Here is a 17,295-nt window from a genome sequence, read left to right on the forward strand (position 1 = left end):
GACCAATTGGGAGGCTTTGGATGGGCTGGGTGACAGATGATGGGAGCTTAAGCTGCAGTTATAAAGTGAAAGGGGAGAGAAGTGGGTGGATTCAACTGATGAGGAAGCCATCAAGTGAGAGGACTAAGCAGTGGATTAGATAGTGGGGCATAAGGGAAAGTGGATGATGATGCCCCTTGCTGGGAGGGGACACAGAGGAGCAGGCTTGGTGAGGGGGTGATCTTGACTTTGCTTTGAACATGGTGAGTGTGAGTTGCCTTAGAGCCATCAGTGGACAGCTATATACCTAGGTAGAGAGTACGGAGAGGAGTTCTGGGTAGGGAGATAAATTTGTCATCTCTATATAAAGCAGTGGTGGTAATCAGTGTCAAGGTGGAGTGAGAGAAAGAAAAAGGGGAGAATGAAAGCAAAAGAGAAAGGAGGGGACTTAAATAGTAAGCTCCTTAATGGCAGAATGCCCTGTTTTTGTCATCTTTTATGTATGGCACAATGCCTGGCACTTATTAGGTATTGATTAAATGTTTTTTCAAAGTAACTTCATTATTCTTATGTCAACATAAAGTAACAGGAACCATAAAGAGGAGTGGGCTCTCTTTGAGTCATGTCAGCAGAACTAAGCTAAGGCCGCTTATGTCAGATTTAAATGAGGAACTAGAAGAGTCTTAACAAAATGATAAAAAGAGCTATATATGCCTCTTTTTCAGGGAAAGATAAAAGGAAGTGTGTTCTAGGTTTTAAATAGAGATTTTTGGAGTGTTTCATTTAGTTGGGAGTGTTTTGAAATGTGGAGTTTAGTAAAAATTGATTAGCTGATTAGATAGTAATGGTAATTTACTTTTGATGAAAATTATGTGTTTTCAGAGGTTTATGACTATTTTTACACGTTTTCTTTGTTTCTGTTTACACAAAGTATATTCCAATCCCATTTCCTACCCTTTCAATTTTGAACAGATCCAGAGCCCTGATTCCATTTGAAGGTTTTGTCTTCCTCTTTTATTTTGGGGTAAAGTAAAACCACCATATATCCCTGTAAGTTTACAATTAAGTGCATATATAATAATTTATCTCCTTTGTACCAGGCTAAATGTACTCACATTATAGGTTTCATTTGCAAAGGATTTAGTCAGATATAAAGCTAAAATTCAGTCTGGTTTTTTCTCAATGTAACTTTTTCTGAATTCAAACTTCATTATACAGTAAGCTGAGATTCTATGTCAGTTTTAATTGTACAATAATATGATAATGGTAATAGGATAATATCTTGCATTTGTTCAATGTTTTAAAATAAACTGATGTATGTAAAGCTTCAAAGCCTGACCCAGCTTAAAACTAAAAAAAAAAAAAAAACCAAAACAAAAAAACAGAACGTCAGCCTAGAACTTCACATTCCAAGTTCAAAGATCTTTCCAGTTAAACTTGCCACAAATAGAAGCGGGACTAAGTAATCAAATAACTCTTGCTCAAGTGAGTTAATAAAACAGGATATGAACAGTTACCTACATGTTTTAATACAGTCACTAAATGGGAGGGGATGTCTTCACCCTCCGTGTCCCTATACAGTAAACCAGTCCAGTTGTAGATGAAGAACGGGAAGAGGTAGCCTTGCGTTCCAGGTGATACAGCAGGAAGTTGGGGCTAGAAGAACCAGCTGCTTCATTCAGTGCTCGCCGGACTTGGGCCCTCTTTGCCCATGGCCTTCTGGGGGAGCAGAGCAGGGGAAGCTGAGGCACAGCTTAACTCCTTGTTGTTTCCTTTGTGACAGGTGCAGTTTGATGAGCGAGAGGACACCAAATCCTGCACCATTGTCATCAACGATGATGACGTGTTTGAGAAGATGGAGAGTTTCACCGTGGAGCTCAGCATGCCAGCATACGCCCTACTAGGGGAGTTCACCCAGGCGAAGGTCATTATCAATGACACTGAGGACGAACCCACGTTAGAGTTTGATAAGAAGACCTACCGGGTCAACGAGAGCGCTGGTTTTCTGTTTGCACCTATTGAAAGAAAAGGTCTGTTGGCGCCGAAAGTGACAAGGAGCTTTGTAATAGCTAACGTTTATTGAGTCCCATTTACGTGCCAAGTGCTCAAGTACCATATTAACTCAGATGTGCAAGTACTTTACATGTATTAACTCATTTAAACCCCCAGCACAGCCCTGATAAAGATCCTACCCAGTGAGTTCTATCAGAAGGCTTCTCTTGGTAGCTCAGGCTGTTAGCACACCCATTGATTCTTTAATGGGACTAAAACACTTTATATTTGGCCTTGCAAATATTCATGTACTCGGGATTCTTAATCAATCACCCAGTCCATAATATGTTTAGTAGCCTTGGTCAAGGAGGGAAGTTACAGTTTGTAAAAACTGATTTCCCATCTTAGTTCTTGAAAGATATGTGTTTAAAGATTTCCTTCCATGAGAGTCACATATAGAGCTCTGATGAGAAGTAAACTGTGTGTAAAAACTAAAGGTCAGTTCCTGAGGGGCTAAAACTCAAACCAAAGATCATATGGATTTATTATTGTACAACATTGAGACTTTAAAACACATGGGAATTAAATCTTCATTCAAAGCCACACAGCAACTATAAGTAATGATGTCAGGTTTTTTTCTTTGTTTGTTTGTTTTTGTTTTGTGTGTGTTTTTAAAATATATTTTTATTGATTTCAGAGAGGAAGGGAGAGGGAGAGGGAGAGGGAGATAGAAACATCAGTGATGAGAGGATCATTGATTGGCTGCCTCCTGCATACCCCCACCAGGGATCAAGGCAACCCAGTCATATGCCCTTGACTGGAATCGAACCCAGGACCCAATAGTCTATAGGCTGATGCTCTATTCACTGAGCCAAACTGACTGGGGCTAATGTCAGTTTTTTATTGAATGTGCTGGCTGGGTGTTAGTGTAACAAACACTGTAAGTATTGCAAACCCTTGGAGGTGCCCCTTGGAAAACAAGCAAGTCCCACCGATTGCTCTGGACCAGCAAGTGGGCCCAGAATAGGCCATCACTCAGGGCAGTGGCAGCGTTAATAAGTAAAGGCATTTGTACAGAAAAGAGGGTTTTATTTTGTTTTGTCTTTCTTTTTTTAAAACAAGCTTGTGTTTCCCTGGGAGTTAAAGTACAGAAGTTTATTCAGAAAGGCAGTGAACTGTGCCCATAGCTCTACCTTCAGGACACAATTACTTTGCTACTTAAAGTACCAAATATGTCTCTTATCTTTCCACCCGCTGTGGTCTTAGATGGTGGGCAGTGAGTCTTGTGAATTAACAGAGCACAAAATTCACAGACTAGGAAATCCATTTTAAGTTGTTTGGTGAAGTATCTGGGGTATATTAAACCCTCAAGTGGTTTATTTCATAAGTTCAAAAGAGACTGCAATGCTGGAAGGTTTCATGCCAGAGCGTGAACACGAATAGTGGTGGAATATGTCAGAGGGAACCAAGCTCACTAATTTATCAGAGATTTTAGAATTTGAGAAGCACTCATTCAAATGCTTTGGTTTTCTTGCCATTTTGTATTTCAGGGGATGCAAGCAGCATTGTGTCTGTGATTTGCTACACCATCCCTAACTCAGCTATGGGAAGTAGCCTCTACGCTCTAGAATCGGGCTCTGATTTTAAATCTAGAGGGAGGTCTGCTGACAGTCGTGTGATATTCGGGCCTGGTGTCACCATGTCCACCTGTGACATCATGCTCATTGATGACAGCGAATATGAAGAGGAAGAAGTGTTTGAGATTGCCCTGGCAGGTGCTTCTGACAATGCCCGCATCGGAAGGGTGTCATCGGCCAAGGTGCTCATCAGTGGTCCCAATGATGCCTCCACCGTGTCCCTGGGCAACACAGCTTTCACTGTCAGTGAGGATGCAGGTAACAGAGAGCATCTCTGGGGTTTCATCACCCATATCTTGACCTCTTTCTTGAATGATTTCCTCTCAGGTTTGAGAGTATCCTTAGACAATTAAGGATATAATTGAGGATAATGCCATTCCTCAGTGACATCACTGTTGGTCCGACACATTATATAATGCTAGGCATTACAACCAAGAATGGGACGTAGAAAAGAATCACTTTTCTTTCTTTGATTACTGATGGAAGGGAAGGATCTGGCTTACAGTCATTGGTAGACCTCTATGGTCGAGAGGGAAGGCATGGTGCTAAGCTTTTTGGCTTGCAAAGGAGGGGAATGAGATCTATTGAGAATAGAGGTAAGTGATTTCATATACTTCTCGCTGCTAAAACAAATACATTCTAAAATGTCAGTGTCTTCACAAGTGGAACTTTCTCATTCATATTACTACAGCCCAAAGCAGTCAGTGGGCAGATTTTTCTACCCAGGCTCCTTCCCTCTCCTGGCTGCACAGGGGTCCTCCGCATTCTGCTGGCAAACATACTACCAGAGGGGTAGCAGCTGTGAGAAGTATCTACTGATGGGAGCCACTTGACCAAGGTCTTTCACCTCTTTGAAGGTGATATTCTGAGGGACAGTGGGAACTGATCTTCTTGAGTACTTACGGAATGCCAGGTACCGAGCAACATGCATTTCATGCATTCTCACTTAATCTTCTCTAGAGAAGATGACATTATAGAGGAGAGCAAATGGAGACTCAGAGAGATTAAATAAATCATCAAATATCAAGCAGTTAATATGCCAGAGCTGGATTTAGAATCCAGACCTTTCTACAATGCCACTTCCTTTGCTATACACCAAATGCTCAGTCATGACTAATGTCATTTCACAACTGACTAGAAAAATGTGACTGATGGGTTTTCATGTAGCTTTGCTCTCACCTTGATTGTGAAAACAGCTAAAAATCTACATGTATATCATTAGGACCCTATGAAGTATGATGTCACAATGGACCAGAAAATGAGTTTCATTCCTAAGATAAGCAATAAGCACATATGGTTTAAGTAATGATGTGTGCACCACTCAGATAAAATGGGGAAATCAAACCAGTTAGGAACATTTAATTAGGAACATTCAGCTTCAGGCCCCATAGAGTCCCATAGCTGGTTCTTCCCTTAATTGACTATTTTCTAGCTCATCCCTGAGGCGCTCGTCTGAATTTCTTCTCCCTATATAGGCTTGAAATGTTTTCCAATGGATCCTTCCCCCTACAGTTCATTGTTCTTTTGTGAACAGTCTCCTTTATGAAGCCACGAAATCATTTTCCCCTAAGGGCTACTTTCCAGCACAACCTGCATGAGACCCTCCTCTAGGTCTGCTCTTAATCTCAGTGTTGGCAAAAAGAAGGAGGGTGATACCTCAGCCTTCCTCAGAGGGAGCACCAAGCGTCGCTGAGGTTAGAGTAGACAGGCCAGCAGGATAAAACTGCTGCTGCTGAGAAAGAGAACATGTTGGGAAAGTACCATTGATTTTCTGGGTCAAAGTTGACCTTGGGAATCTATGAATCTCATTTCAGGAGCAGTGAAGATCCCAGTTATCCACCATGGGACTGACCTTTCAACCTTCACATCTGTCTGGTGTGCTACGCGTCCCTCAGACCCAGCTTCTGCCACTCCAGGAGTTGACTATGTTCCCAGCTCTAGAAAGGTGGAATTTGGACCAGGTGTCACTGAGCAGGTGAGCATACAGCCGTGAAAGGCTGGATGAGTCTGTTAATGTGGTATCTAGTCTGCTCTCCAAACTCTCTGGAGGACACTAAACTCCACTTGCAATATTACTATCTTCCCTTTCTTCAAAAACACAAACATACAATCAAGAGAACAAACTTAGAGGGATCGTCTATAAAACCCTCCAAGTGATGTTTTCACCATCTTACATCCAGCACCACGGATTTAGGATAGAAACCACATTCGTTTGATCTAAACATCTAGAAACAAAACACCTAAGGGTGTGTAATAAAAAGAGTGCAATTTATGGATAAGAAGAAACTTCATTTAAGACCACCAAAGAAAGACAAGTTGTTGCCTGTGTCCTAATTTCCCAAAATAAATGGGTGTTATGTGTTTGGCATTCTGTAAGGTTTACTTGAATTTTTCTTTTTTTTAATTAAAAGTCATTTTTTTAAATTGAGATGTAATTAACATATAACACTATATTAGTTTCAGGTGTACAATGTAATGATTCAATGTTTATATATATTGAAGACAATCACCACAGTAAATCTAGTTAACATGCTGATTTTTTCTCCTAGTATTGCACCTTGACGATCTTAGATGACACTCAGTATCCAGCAATTGAAGGGCTGGAGACATTTGTGGTTTTCCTCAGCTCAGCACAAGGGGCCGAACTGACTAAACCTTTCCAAGCTGTCATTGCCATTAATGACACATTCCAGGATGGTAAGAGATTGGGGCTGCCAGCTGGTGGCTGACTATAGTTCTATTTTTTCCTTAACTTCCATATTTATGCATTGGACCTCATTCACATTTCACTCAAGAAATGTGAGTATGTGTGTGTGAGTGCATGTGTATGTATTTGTGCATATGTCTGTTATATCTGTGTGTGTACAAGGACCTGCATGTACACATTTACATAGAAATAGGAGAAAGAAATAATTGTTCATGTTTCTGGCACTCTACTAGATACACAAAAAATGTTTAAGCCTTGGTTGGGCCATGTCCTCAAGAAGTTCAATGTCTAGTTGGGAGATCAGACCCTTAAACTGAAAAGTTAGGATATCCTATATACTAAAAAGCTAATATGCAAACCAACCAAATGGTGGAACAACCGATCCTATGATACACACTGACCACCAGGGGACAGACACTCAATGCTGGAGCTGCCCCCTGGTGGTCAGTGTGCTCTCATAGGGGGAATGCTGCTTAGCCAGAAGCCGGGCTCACGGCTGGAGAGTGCAGCGACAGTGGTGAAAGCCTCTCTTGCCTCTGTGGCAGCACTAAGGATGTCCAACTGCCATTAGCCGGACATCCCCTGAGGGCTCCCAGACTGCGAGAGGGTGCAGGCCAGGCTGAGGGACTCCCCAACGAGTGCACGAATTTCATCCACTGGACCTCTAGTATGATAAATGGCCTAACAGTGCTGTAAATCCAGTGCTATCTGAGCAGATGGGACTGAACAGTAACTTTGTGTGGAAGAATCATAGAAGATTTCACAAAGGAGTTGATATTTAAGCTGAGCCTTCAGGTGTGATAGTAATTTACCTAATAGATAATAAAAGAAAGCTTCGTCAAATAAACAGATATAATAGGTATAATGGCATAAAGTTTTGAAAGGTGCATATTTGGAAAACAGTGAGACGCTTACTTGTGCTTTGAATCCAGTAGGAGGTGAATAAAAGGAAATGAAATGGAAAGATAGGTTGGAGTCAAGTTCTAAGAGTCTTATGTTTTAGCATAAGGAATCGATAAGCAGAGGGAAGCAACAGATTCTTATCAGCACAGGAGTGTGTGATTTTGTCTTAGGAAACTCATTGTCCTGTAGATGATGTGCAAGAATGAAGAGACAAGTATATGAACTTGTCAGTCGCCACTGAAGACCTAACCTAAGTAACATGAGGATGAAGAAGAAGGGACAGGTGCTTCTTAGGAAGAATTGATGAAACTTAGAATTGTCAGATTCTAGAGTTGGGTGGAGAAGATCAAGACAAACCTCCCACCTCAAGCAGAAGGACCCTAATCAGCATTCCTATGGTTGACAATAAAGTCCATGATTAAACTGTTACAGTGAATGAAGAGGCACCAAAAAAGGAACAGGCAGCCCAGCAGAGCAATCTTTAATATTTTTATTTATTTTAAATTATTTATTCATTTATATATTTTAAAAAATCAAATGAAAAAAAATGGTATACTATGAAAATTAAGTCTTGCTTCTACTCCTGTCTCCCAATCCTCTAGTTCCACTCCCTAGAAACAACCATTTTAACCACTTTTTTGTTTTGTGTAGCCTTCAAGAGAGAAAAGAAATATATGCATATGTCCAAAATGGTATCTTACTTTATTTTTAATATATATTTTTATTGATTTCAGAGAGGCAGAAAGAGGGAGAGATAGATAGAAACATCAATGAAGAGAGAGAATCATTGATCAGCTGCCTCCTGCACACCCCCTGCTGGGAATCAAGCCCACAACCCAGGCATGTGCCCTAACCAGAAATTGAACCGTGACCTCCTGGTTCATAGGTCGACACTCAACCACTGAGCAACACCAGCCAGGCAAAAAATGGTATATTATTTTAGAGTTAGGTTTATTAAGGTTTAATTTACATGAATTAAATTCATCCTTTCTGGTCTGCAGTTCTATGAGTTTTGACAAATGGACAGTATTGTGCCCACCACCACAATCAAGATGTTGAACAGCCCTGGCTGGTATGGTTCATTTGGTTGGTCATTGTCTCGTGCACAGAAAGGTTTCTAGTTCGATTTCCAGTCAGGGTACATGCCCAGGTTGTGGGCTTGATCACCATAGGGGGCGTGTGGGAGGCAGCCGATTGATGTTGTGCTCTCACATTAATGTTTTTCTCTCTCTCCCTCTCCCTCTTCATTTCTCTAAAAACCAATAAACTATTTTTTAAAATGTTGAACGGTTCTAACCCTACGAAGTTCTCTCACACCCCTGTTAGTCAACCTCTTACCCATCCTGAGTCCTGGCAACCACTGATCTATTTTCTATCCATAAAGTTATGCCATTTCCAGAATGTCTAAATGCAATCCAGTAATATGAGCACCTTGAGTCTGGCTCTTTTCATCAGAATACTTACTGCCTTTGAGAGCCATCCATATTGTTGCACATAAGAGTAGTTCACTCTTTCCACTGCTGAATAATCTCCATTGCATGGATGTACCACCATTTGTTTATCCACCCACCTGTTGAATGACATTTAGGCTGTTTCCAGGTTTGGGCAATTATGATCAGAGTGGCTATAACATTTGCATATAGGTTTTTGTGTGAATATAGGTTTTCATTTCTCTGGAGTAAATACTTAGGAGTGGAGTTGTTGGATCAAATGCTCAGTGTTTAACCTTCTAAGAAACTGCCAGCTTGTTTTCCAAAGTGGTTGTAACTATTTTGTGTTACCACCAACAGTGTGTGAGAATTCCAGTTGCTCCACATCCACACCAACATTTGGTGCTGTCAGTTTTTATGAAGTGTTTTCATTATTCCAGTAGGTGGGTAGTGAATGAGTGATGACATTGAGATATTTTCAGGTGCTTACTTGCCATCCATATATCTTCTTTGGCAAAGCATTGTAGAAAACTCCCATTTTTTAATTGGGTTGTTTATTGTATTGTTTTAGGCTCTGGACAAAGATTTGTGTTTTGCAAATATTTTATCCAAATCTACTGCTTCTTTTTTGTTCTCTTAACAATGTCTTTAAAAGAGCAATAGGCTTTTATTTTGAAGTAGTTCCATTTATTGATAGTTCTATTACTGATCATGCTTTCAGGGTTGTATCTAAGAAATCTTTGCCTAAACCAAAGTTTCAAAGATTTTTCTCCTCTGTTTTCTCCTAGTAGTTTTATAGTTTTAAGTTTTGCAATTAGATTTGTGATTCACAAAATGGTGACTTTAACCATGAACAAGATAATAACAATACTCTACTTTATATTGCACGTTACTTCAGAGTTTACAGAGTGAACTGTTAGACATTATCTCATTTGCTCATAATCCAGTGGCTTCACTTTTACTTCTGTTTTGTAGATGAGACTGATTGGGGAAGAAACATTCAACAAGCATAGTATGTGGAGGAACCAACATACATTCTGGATCTTTTGGCTCCAAACCCATTGTCCTTATACAACACTAAAGGGTTCTATTTGTGCAGTAGTAGACTCTGTGTGATTTTTTTTCCTCAGTGAAGTTAAAAAAAGAAAGAAAAAGGAAATTCATTTATTCCTTTTATTCTTGAAAAGTCTCCTTATTCTTTTGCATGAAAAGATAGCCAATTTCCCTCTGATAAAGTAGAAAGTGAATGCAAAATCAGAAGTCCTAAAATTTAATGCCAGCCCCACCACTTCCTTGCTCTTTCAGCCTTAAGTTTATTGAGCCCCATTTTGTTCATCTATAAAACATGTAAATAACCACCTTACAAGATTGTTGTGAAGAATAAATTAGATAAAATTTGTGAAAATACCTACCATAGTATCAGGCACATAGTAGATTTTATTACATGTTAACTTCTTTTCTTCCTGACACAACTATAATTTATTATACTTGCCAGTGGAACTCTAGCAACACATAAACTTCATTGTACTCTGATCAATACAAGATTCCACTTAGATTATTTTTTTTTTAATTAAATCTTTATTGTTCAGATTATTACATTTGTTCCTCTTTTTTTCCCCCCCCATAACTCCCCTCCTCCCAGTTCCCACCCCACCCTCCGCCCTCACTCCCCACCCACTGTCCTCATCCATAGGTGCACGAATTTTGTCCAGTCTCTTCCCGCATCTCCCACACCCCTTTCCCCCCCAGGAATAGTCAGTCCATTCCCTTTCTATGTCCCTGATTCTATTATAATCAACAGTTCATTCTGTTCATCAGATTATTTATTCACTTGATTCTTAGATTCACTTGTTGATAGATGCATATTTGTTGTTCATAATTTGTATCTTTACCTTTATCTTCCTCTTCCTCTTCTTAAAGGATACCTTTCAGCATTTCATATAATCCTGGTTTGGTGGTGATGAACTCCTTTAGCTTTTCCTTATCTGTGAAGCTCTTTATCTGACCTTCAATTCTGAATGATAGCTTTGCTGGATAAAGTAATCTTGGTTGTAGGTTCTTGGTATTCATCACTTTGAATATTTCTTGCCACTCCCTTCTGGCCTGCAAAGTTTCTGTTGAGAAATCAGCTGATAGTCGTATGGGTATTCCCTTGTAGGTAACTGAGTTTCTTTCTCTTGCTGTTTTTAAGATTCTCTCTTTATCTTTTGCTCTTGGCATTTTAATTATGATGTGTCTTGGTGTGGTCCTCTTTGGATTCCTTTTGTTTGGGGTTCTCCCCGCTTCTTGGACCTGTAAGTCCATTTCTTTCACCAGGTGGGGGAAGTTTTCTGTCATTATTTCTTCAAATAGGTTTTCAATATCTTGCTCTCTCTCATCTTCTGGAACCCCTATAATTCTGATGTTGGTACGCTTGAAGCTGTCCCAGAGGCTCCTTACACTATCCTCGCATTTTTGGATTCTTTTTTCATTTTGCTTTTCCGGTTGGGTGTTTTTTGCTTCCTCGCATTTCAAATCTTTGCCTTGATTCTTGCGCTCCTCTGGTCTGCTGTCGGGAGTCTGTATAATATTCGTTATTTCAGTCCGTGTATGCTTAATTTCTAGTTGGTTCCCCAATATAAGATCGAGGGTCTTATTAGTTTTCTTGTAGATCTCATTAAGTTTATCGGCGGCTTCTAAACAGTTCTTGAGAGACCTTAAAAGTGTGGTTCTGAACTCTATATCTTCCATTGACAATTTTGTCCTGTTTCTTTGTCTCCGCATTTTGTTATGCTTCCTTGGTGCACCCCCTAGTGGTCTTTGTTCGAAGTCTTATAGTTAAATCTTGATTGTTGTAGCTAATTCCAGGGAGGGTTTGACCTCCAGGCCAAGTGGCTATGAGAATCAGCTGTGTCAGCAGTGAGAGAACTTCTGTCCTCTAGGGAGGTGCTAATCTGGCCTTTGCCTGAGGCTATCCGGCAAATGCCTGTGTGCAGGGCTTGGGCGGGGCGGGTCGCACAGGATCAACAGGGTGGGCCAGAGAGAGCAGTTATGGCGGCTCTCAGTCCTGTCCCCAGGGGCTCTGCCTCTCTGAGTCCCAGCACCCCCTGCAAAGCTCAGAGAGAAAGCTGCACTCGCTCTGACCGAAGCCAGACAGTCCCGCTTCTCCCGTTTGAGTCTGGGTCCCCAAAGACTCGCCCGGATCTGGAGCTCAGAGTCTGGGACTCCCTCCCGATTGAAAACGCCAACCCCGCCCTCCGCCGCCAGCCCGCTCCGCGCACTCCGCACCTCGGAATTTGACTTCAGCACTGCGCCTCCTCTGAGTGTCTGTATGCGTTTCTCTTTCCTCCTAGTTGTAGGACTTCCACTCAGCCAGCGTTCCTGTGGTTCTGGGTGATGTCCCTTCCGTTTTTTGGTTTCACTTTTGAAGTAGTTGTTCAAAGCAGCAAACTCCGGCGTTAACCTATGCCGCCATCTTGGTTCTCCCACTTAGATTATTTTTATCTTTTGTTGATGGGCATTAGGATTGCAAACTTAGAAAATGAATATGTTAAATATATATATAATTTTTCAGGAAGACTACAATAATATATATTCAGTCCAGAATTTGTCCCAAAGAAAGAAATCCCCAAACCTATTTCAGAGACCCATTGTAGTGTTAAAGGTTAAATAATTTAAGACCACACAGAGAGGAAGTGATGGATCTGTAAAACCCAGATCCACTCTATCCAAGTCCAATCTTATGCTTTTATACCCTACCATGCTCACTTTCCATACAAGTGGAATCATTGGGCCATAAGGCAGTTCCACTTTTAATTTTTTTGAAGAAACTCCCTACTGTTTTCCACAGCAGCTATACCAATCTGCATTCCCACCAACAGAGCACAAGGGTTCCCTTTTCTCCACATCCTTGCCAGTACTTGTTTGTTGATTTATTGATGATAGCCATTCTGACAGGTCTGAGGTGATATCTCACTGTGGTTTTAATTTGCATTTCTTTTATGATTAGTGACATTGAGTACCTTTTCATATGTTTATTGGCTATCTGTATGTACTCTTTGGAGAAATGTCTATTCAGATCCTTTGCCCATTTTTTAATTGGATTGGTGTTTTTTGTTTGTTTGTTTGTTTTTGGTGTTGAGTTTTGTAAGTTCCTTATAAATTTTGGATATCAATCCCTTATCAGATGTATCATTATTGAATATGTTCTCCCTTGAGTGGGAATAGAGGGAACATACCTCAACATAATAAAGGCCATATATGACACACCCACAACCAACATCATACTCAATGGGAAGAAACCACAAACATTTTCCTTAAGATCAGGAACAAAAGAGGGTTGTCTGTTTTCACCACTGTTATTCAATATAGCCACAGCAATCAGACAAGAAGAAGAAATTAAAGGCATCCAAATTATAAATAAAGAAATAAAACTGTCATTATTTGCAGATGACATGATATTGTATATAGAGAACCCTAAATATTTCCCTCCAAAAAATACTAGAATTGATAAATGAATTCAGTAGAGTAGCAGGATACACACTAACTATTCATTAATCAGCTGCATTTTTATGCACCTATAATGAACTATCAGAAAGGGAAACTGAAGAACCTATCTCATTTACAATTGCATAAAAAAAAATACCTAGGAATAAATTTAACTAAGGATGTAAAAGACCTGTTCTTGAAAAATTATATGACAGTGAATAAAGAAATTGAAGAAGATACGAATAGTAGAAGCATATACCATGTTCATGGATGGAAGAATTAATATCATTATAATGCCCATACTACCCAAAGCAATCTATAGATTCAATGCAATTCCTATCAAAATACCAATGGCATATTTCTCAGAATTAGAACAAATATTCCAAAAAATAATATGGAACTGCAAAAGACCCCAAATAACCACAGCAATCTTGAGAAAGAAGAACCAAGTTGGAGGAATCACATTACCTGATATCAAACTATACTACAAGGCCATAGTAATCAAAACAGCATGATACTGGCATAAAAACAGATGCATAGCCCTGACCAGTTTGGCTCAGTGGATAGAGCGTCAGCCTGAGGACTCAAGGGTCCCAGGTTCGATTCCGGTCAAGGGCATGTACCTTGGTTGCAGGCACATCCCCAGTGGGGAGTGTGCAGGAGGCAGCTGATTGATGTTTCTCTCGCATCAATGTTTCTAACTCTCTATCCCTCTCCCTTCCTCTCTGTAAAAAATCAATAAAATATATATTATAAAAAAAGAACAGACGCATAGATCAATGGAATAGAATAGAGAGCCCCAAAATAAACCCACACCTTTATAGTAAGTTAAGATTTAACAAAAGAAGCAAGAACATAATATGGGCTAGAGATAATCTAATCAATACATGGTATCAGGAAAATTGGATAGATATGTGCAAAAAAATGAAATTAGGCCACCTTTTACACCATATACATTAATCTAAAAATGGATTAAGGCTTAAAAGTAAGAATCAAAACCATAAAAATCCTAGAAAAAAACATAGGCAGTTAAATCTTGGACATTTTTTGTGGCAATATTTTTTCTGATATTTCTCCTGGGGCAAGGGATACAAAAGGAAAAATAAACAAATGGGACTACTATAAAGATTTTTGCACTGCAAAGGAAACCATCAACAAAGTGAAAAGACAACAACTCTAGCTTTTAACTCTCATCTTGACTTGACGCCTATCAGGCCAGCAAGAAAAATCAATCCAAAGCATTAGATAATCTGCCTTGAGCAGAAAAGCTTTCTTGCTTGTGTTACTTTTAAATTGGCAGCAAGCTTCCTTCTTGTCCTCCTGTGCTAGGTCATGTCATTGCCACCTACTCCCTAATAGCACAGACCATTATCCTGGATCACAGAGCCCTAAATGGTAATTGTTCAGAGCCTAATGCTAAAGTTGTTAATTTTCCTTTAGGTGTGGTATTCTGGGTTTTTCTCAATAATAAGAGGTAATTGTTAGGCTTAGTTCAGCTCATGGTTTTGTGTTATTTTGCTGATGCCAGCAGTTCTGAGCAGAGGGCAGGTTGGAGGCAAGCAGCTTTCTGCAAGTAGACTTGTGGAATGCTGGTTTGCTCACCCTTTCTGTTTCCTCCTTTCAGGTTTGGCAGGGCACACCCAGGACCCAGCCAGGAACTAGGTATCTATAGCTATAGGGTCAGCTTCCTCCAGCCCCAAAGACTAATGTGGCATATGACTGGAGGGACTACCTCTTTGTATTTTTTATTAAGAAATTAATAACCTACAGTCAACAAAATGTTCTTGGAAAGAGATATGTCTTAATACAGAGGATTACCATGGACACTGTAGGAAGTAAGGATGAAAAAATTGGCCTTTCGTATAGAGAAGCCTGGAATTGGGGCCAATATAAACCATATGATAATAATCCCTACCAAAATTTGAGTGTCGCTGTGTGCCAGATACTGCATTGGACACCATGCCCATACAATCTTGTTAAATTCGATACTCCTGATAATTCTATGAGTTAGATATTAATATTGAAGAAACCCAAGTCTCATAAAACCTAAGTAGATTGCTCTATATCATACAGCTAATAAGTAGCAGAGCTGGGATGGAAATTCAAGCCTGCTTACTCCAAAACCTTTGCTTTTAACCATATTTGGCTACTGTCCCTCCCTAAAGTCAAATGAGGCCTTGTGAGTTATAACAACAGGTAACTCTCCAGCAGTGGTCACAGATTGGGGGCCCACTGGACATTTCTGCATGTGGATGTGTTTTGTTTGGCCCAAATAGTTTTGACTTGCCTGGAATTTCTTTTTTCCTATTTTAATGGGTTGTTATTTTAAAATTTAGGAGATATGACATAAAAATCCAGATAAGAGGTCTGGCTTTGTTTGAAAATAGGAAGATCTGCCAACAAAAGACTGGAGCAGCAAGTCAACCTCCTTTAAACAAGGCCTGCTCTTCCCTGTTTACCAGTGTCCCAACTCCTCCTTGGTGTCTTCCTGGCCCCAGGACCAGTGTGAGTGGCCATTTATCAGCAGGCTTGCACTGCCGTTTGCCTTATTGTAGCCTTAGAAAGGAAGTGAACTTTTTGAGTACTCAAGTCTCTATCAAAATTTTTCTTATACCTGGCCCATTTTTTTACTTGAATTACTTTTCTGCATTTGAGATGGTGACCATACCCCGAAGCTGGGCAAAAACAGGTGCAAAATTGACTTGTTCTATTTTATTGGAACCACATTCATAGTGGAAGCAATTCCCTGGCCCTGAGAGCAGCAATCAGGCCTTGAAATCTGCTTACCACCTGTGATTGGCCAGCCTAGGGTGGCCCTTCCTGGAGCCCTTCTGCCACGAGGCTGCTGTGGCCACTTCCCTATATCTCCCTCTAACAATGCCTCCATCTTTCCTTCTGCTCCCCAGTGCCCAGCATGCAGTTTGCCAAGGACTTGCTCCTAGTGAAGGAGAAGGAGGGTGTTCTGCACGTGCCTATCATTCGGAGTGGAGACCTGAGCTATGAGTCGTCGGTGAGGTGCTATACTCAGAGCCATTCAGCTCAGGTCACAGAGGACTTTGAAGAGAGAAGAAATACAGACTCTTCACGGATTACGTTTCTGAAAGGGGAGAAAGTAAGTGGATTTGTGGTGACTGAATGATGAGATTCTCTTTGTCCTTGATGCCTTTATTTGTTCACAGTGAGATGGAATTTCTTTGGATACATATATAGCAGCCAAATTGCTGTGCCATAAAGCATGCATATGCTTAATTTTTTTAAAACAAAATATTGTCAGAATACTTTCCAGAATCTCACTAGCATTACACAAGGATTGTTGTAACCCAACATCCTCTTTAACACTTAGCATTATTCATCTTTTGACTTTTTGCTAATCTAATATGTGTAAAGTTACATCTTGTTTTAATTTGCATTTTTCTAATTAATGGTGGTTTATATACTTGTTAACTGATTGAACTTTCAGTTATTGAAATTTATTATTATTTTAATCCTCACTAGAGGATATTTTTTCCATTGATTTCTAGAGAAAGTGGGAGGGAGGAGGGATAGAGAGAGAGAGACACACACACACACCAATTGGTCGCCTCCCAACAGACCCCTACCAGGGCTGGAGAACCTGCAACCAAGGTATGTGCCCTTAACAGGGAATTTATCCTGTGACCCTTCAGTCCATGGGGCAATGGTCTAACCATTGAAATAACTGGCCAGGGCAAAAATGTATTATTTTAATCCTCTGTTCCTTATTTTGTTAAATTGCTGTCTTTTTCTTACTGATCTGCTATACTTTCTTAAATATTCTAAATATTAATTCCTTACCAGTTAGACATTTTAGATATTATAGATGTACTTTCACTTTCTGTCACTTATCTATTACCTTGAACCATGATGTTCTTAGTTGAACAGAAGTCTTTGATTTTGATACAATCTAATGTATATAATTTTGGTTTTATGATTAGTCCTTTTGAAGTTTAGCATAAGACCTTACCCATACCAGTTCACCCCAGATTATTTTTCTGTTCATATTTAATAACAATAAAAAAGTGATAGCTTTCTTCTTTGGGACTCTCAGTCTTTTACACATTTATGACGCAGAAAAGCCTGGTTCAGTTATGTATTTTATAAGAATTTTACTGGTGGCAGGTTGAAGCATGTACTTAAAAATACACACAAATACTACAGATGC

General features: G+C 39.9%; 1 protein-coding gene across 4 annotated transcripts in view; it reads left to right on the plus strand.

Moving 5' to 3' along the window:
• The window catches only part of FRAS1 (Fraser extracellular matrix complex subunit 1), a 447,336-nt gene that overhangs the window by 387,717 nt on the left and 42,324 nt on the right, over positions 1 to 17,295 (plus strand). For all 4 annotated transcript variants that reach the window (XR_004972271.1, XM_036337385.1, XM_036337380.1 and 1 more), the window contains 5 exons: positions 1,763 to 2,009; positions 3,522 to 3,866; positions 5,423 to 5,583; positions 6,158 to 6,305; positions 16,022 to 16,227. Coding sequence is in view for 3 of the 4 variants with exons in the window: in XM_036337385.1 (XP_036193278.1) it covers positions 1,763 to 2,009; positions 3,522 to 3,866; positions 5,423 to 5,583; positions 6,158 to 6,305; positions 16,022 to 16,227 (1,107 nt within the window). In the remaining variant the exon portion in view is untranslated. The remainder of the gene's footprint in view (positions 1 to 1,762; positions 2,010 to 3,521; positions 3,867 to 5,422; positions 5,584 to 6,157; positions 6,306 to 16,021; positions 16,228 to 17,295) is intronic.

Source organism: Myotis myotis, unplaced genomic scaffold (assembly GCF_014108235.1).
Source record: "Myotis myotis isolate mMyoMyo1 unplaced genomic scaffold, mMyoMyo1.p scaffold_m19_p_1, whole genome shotgun sequence".
In the NCBI taxonomy this organism is placed as follows: domain Eukaryota; kingdom Metazoa; phylum Chordata; class Mammalia; order Chiroptera; family Vespertilionidae; genus Myotis; species Myotis myotis.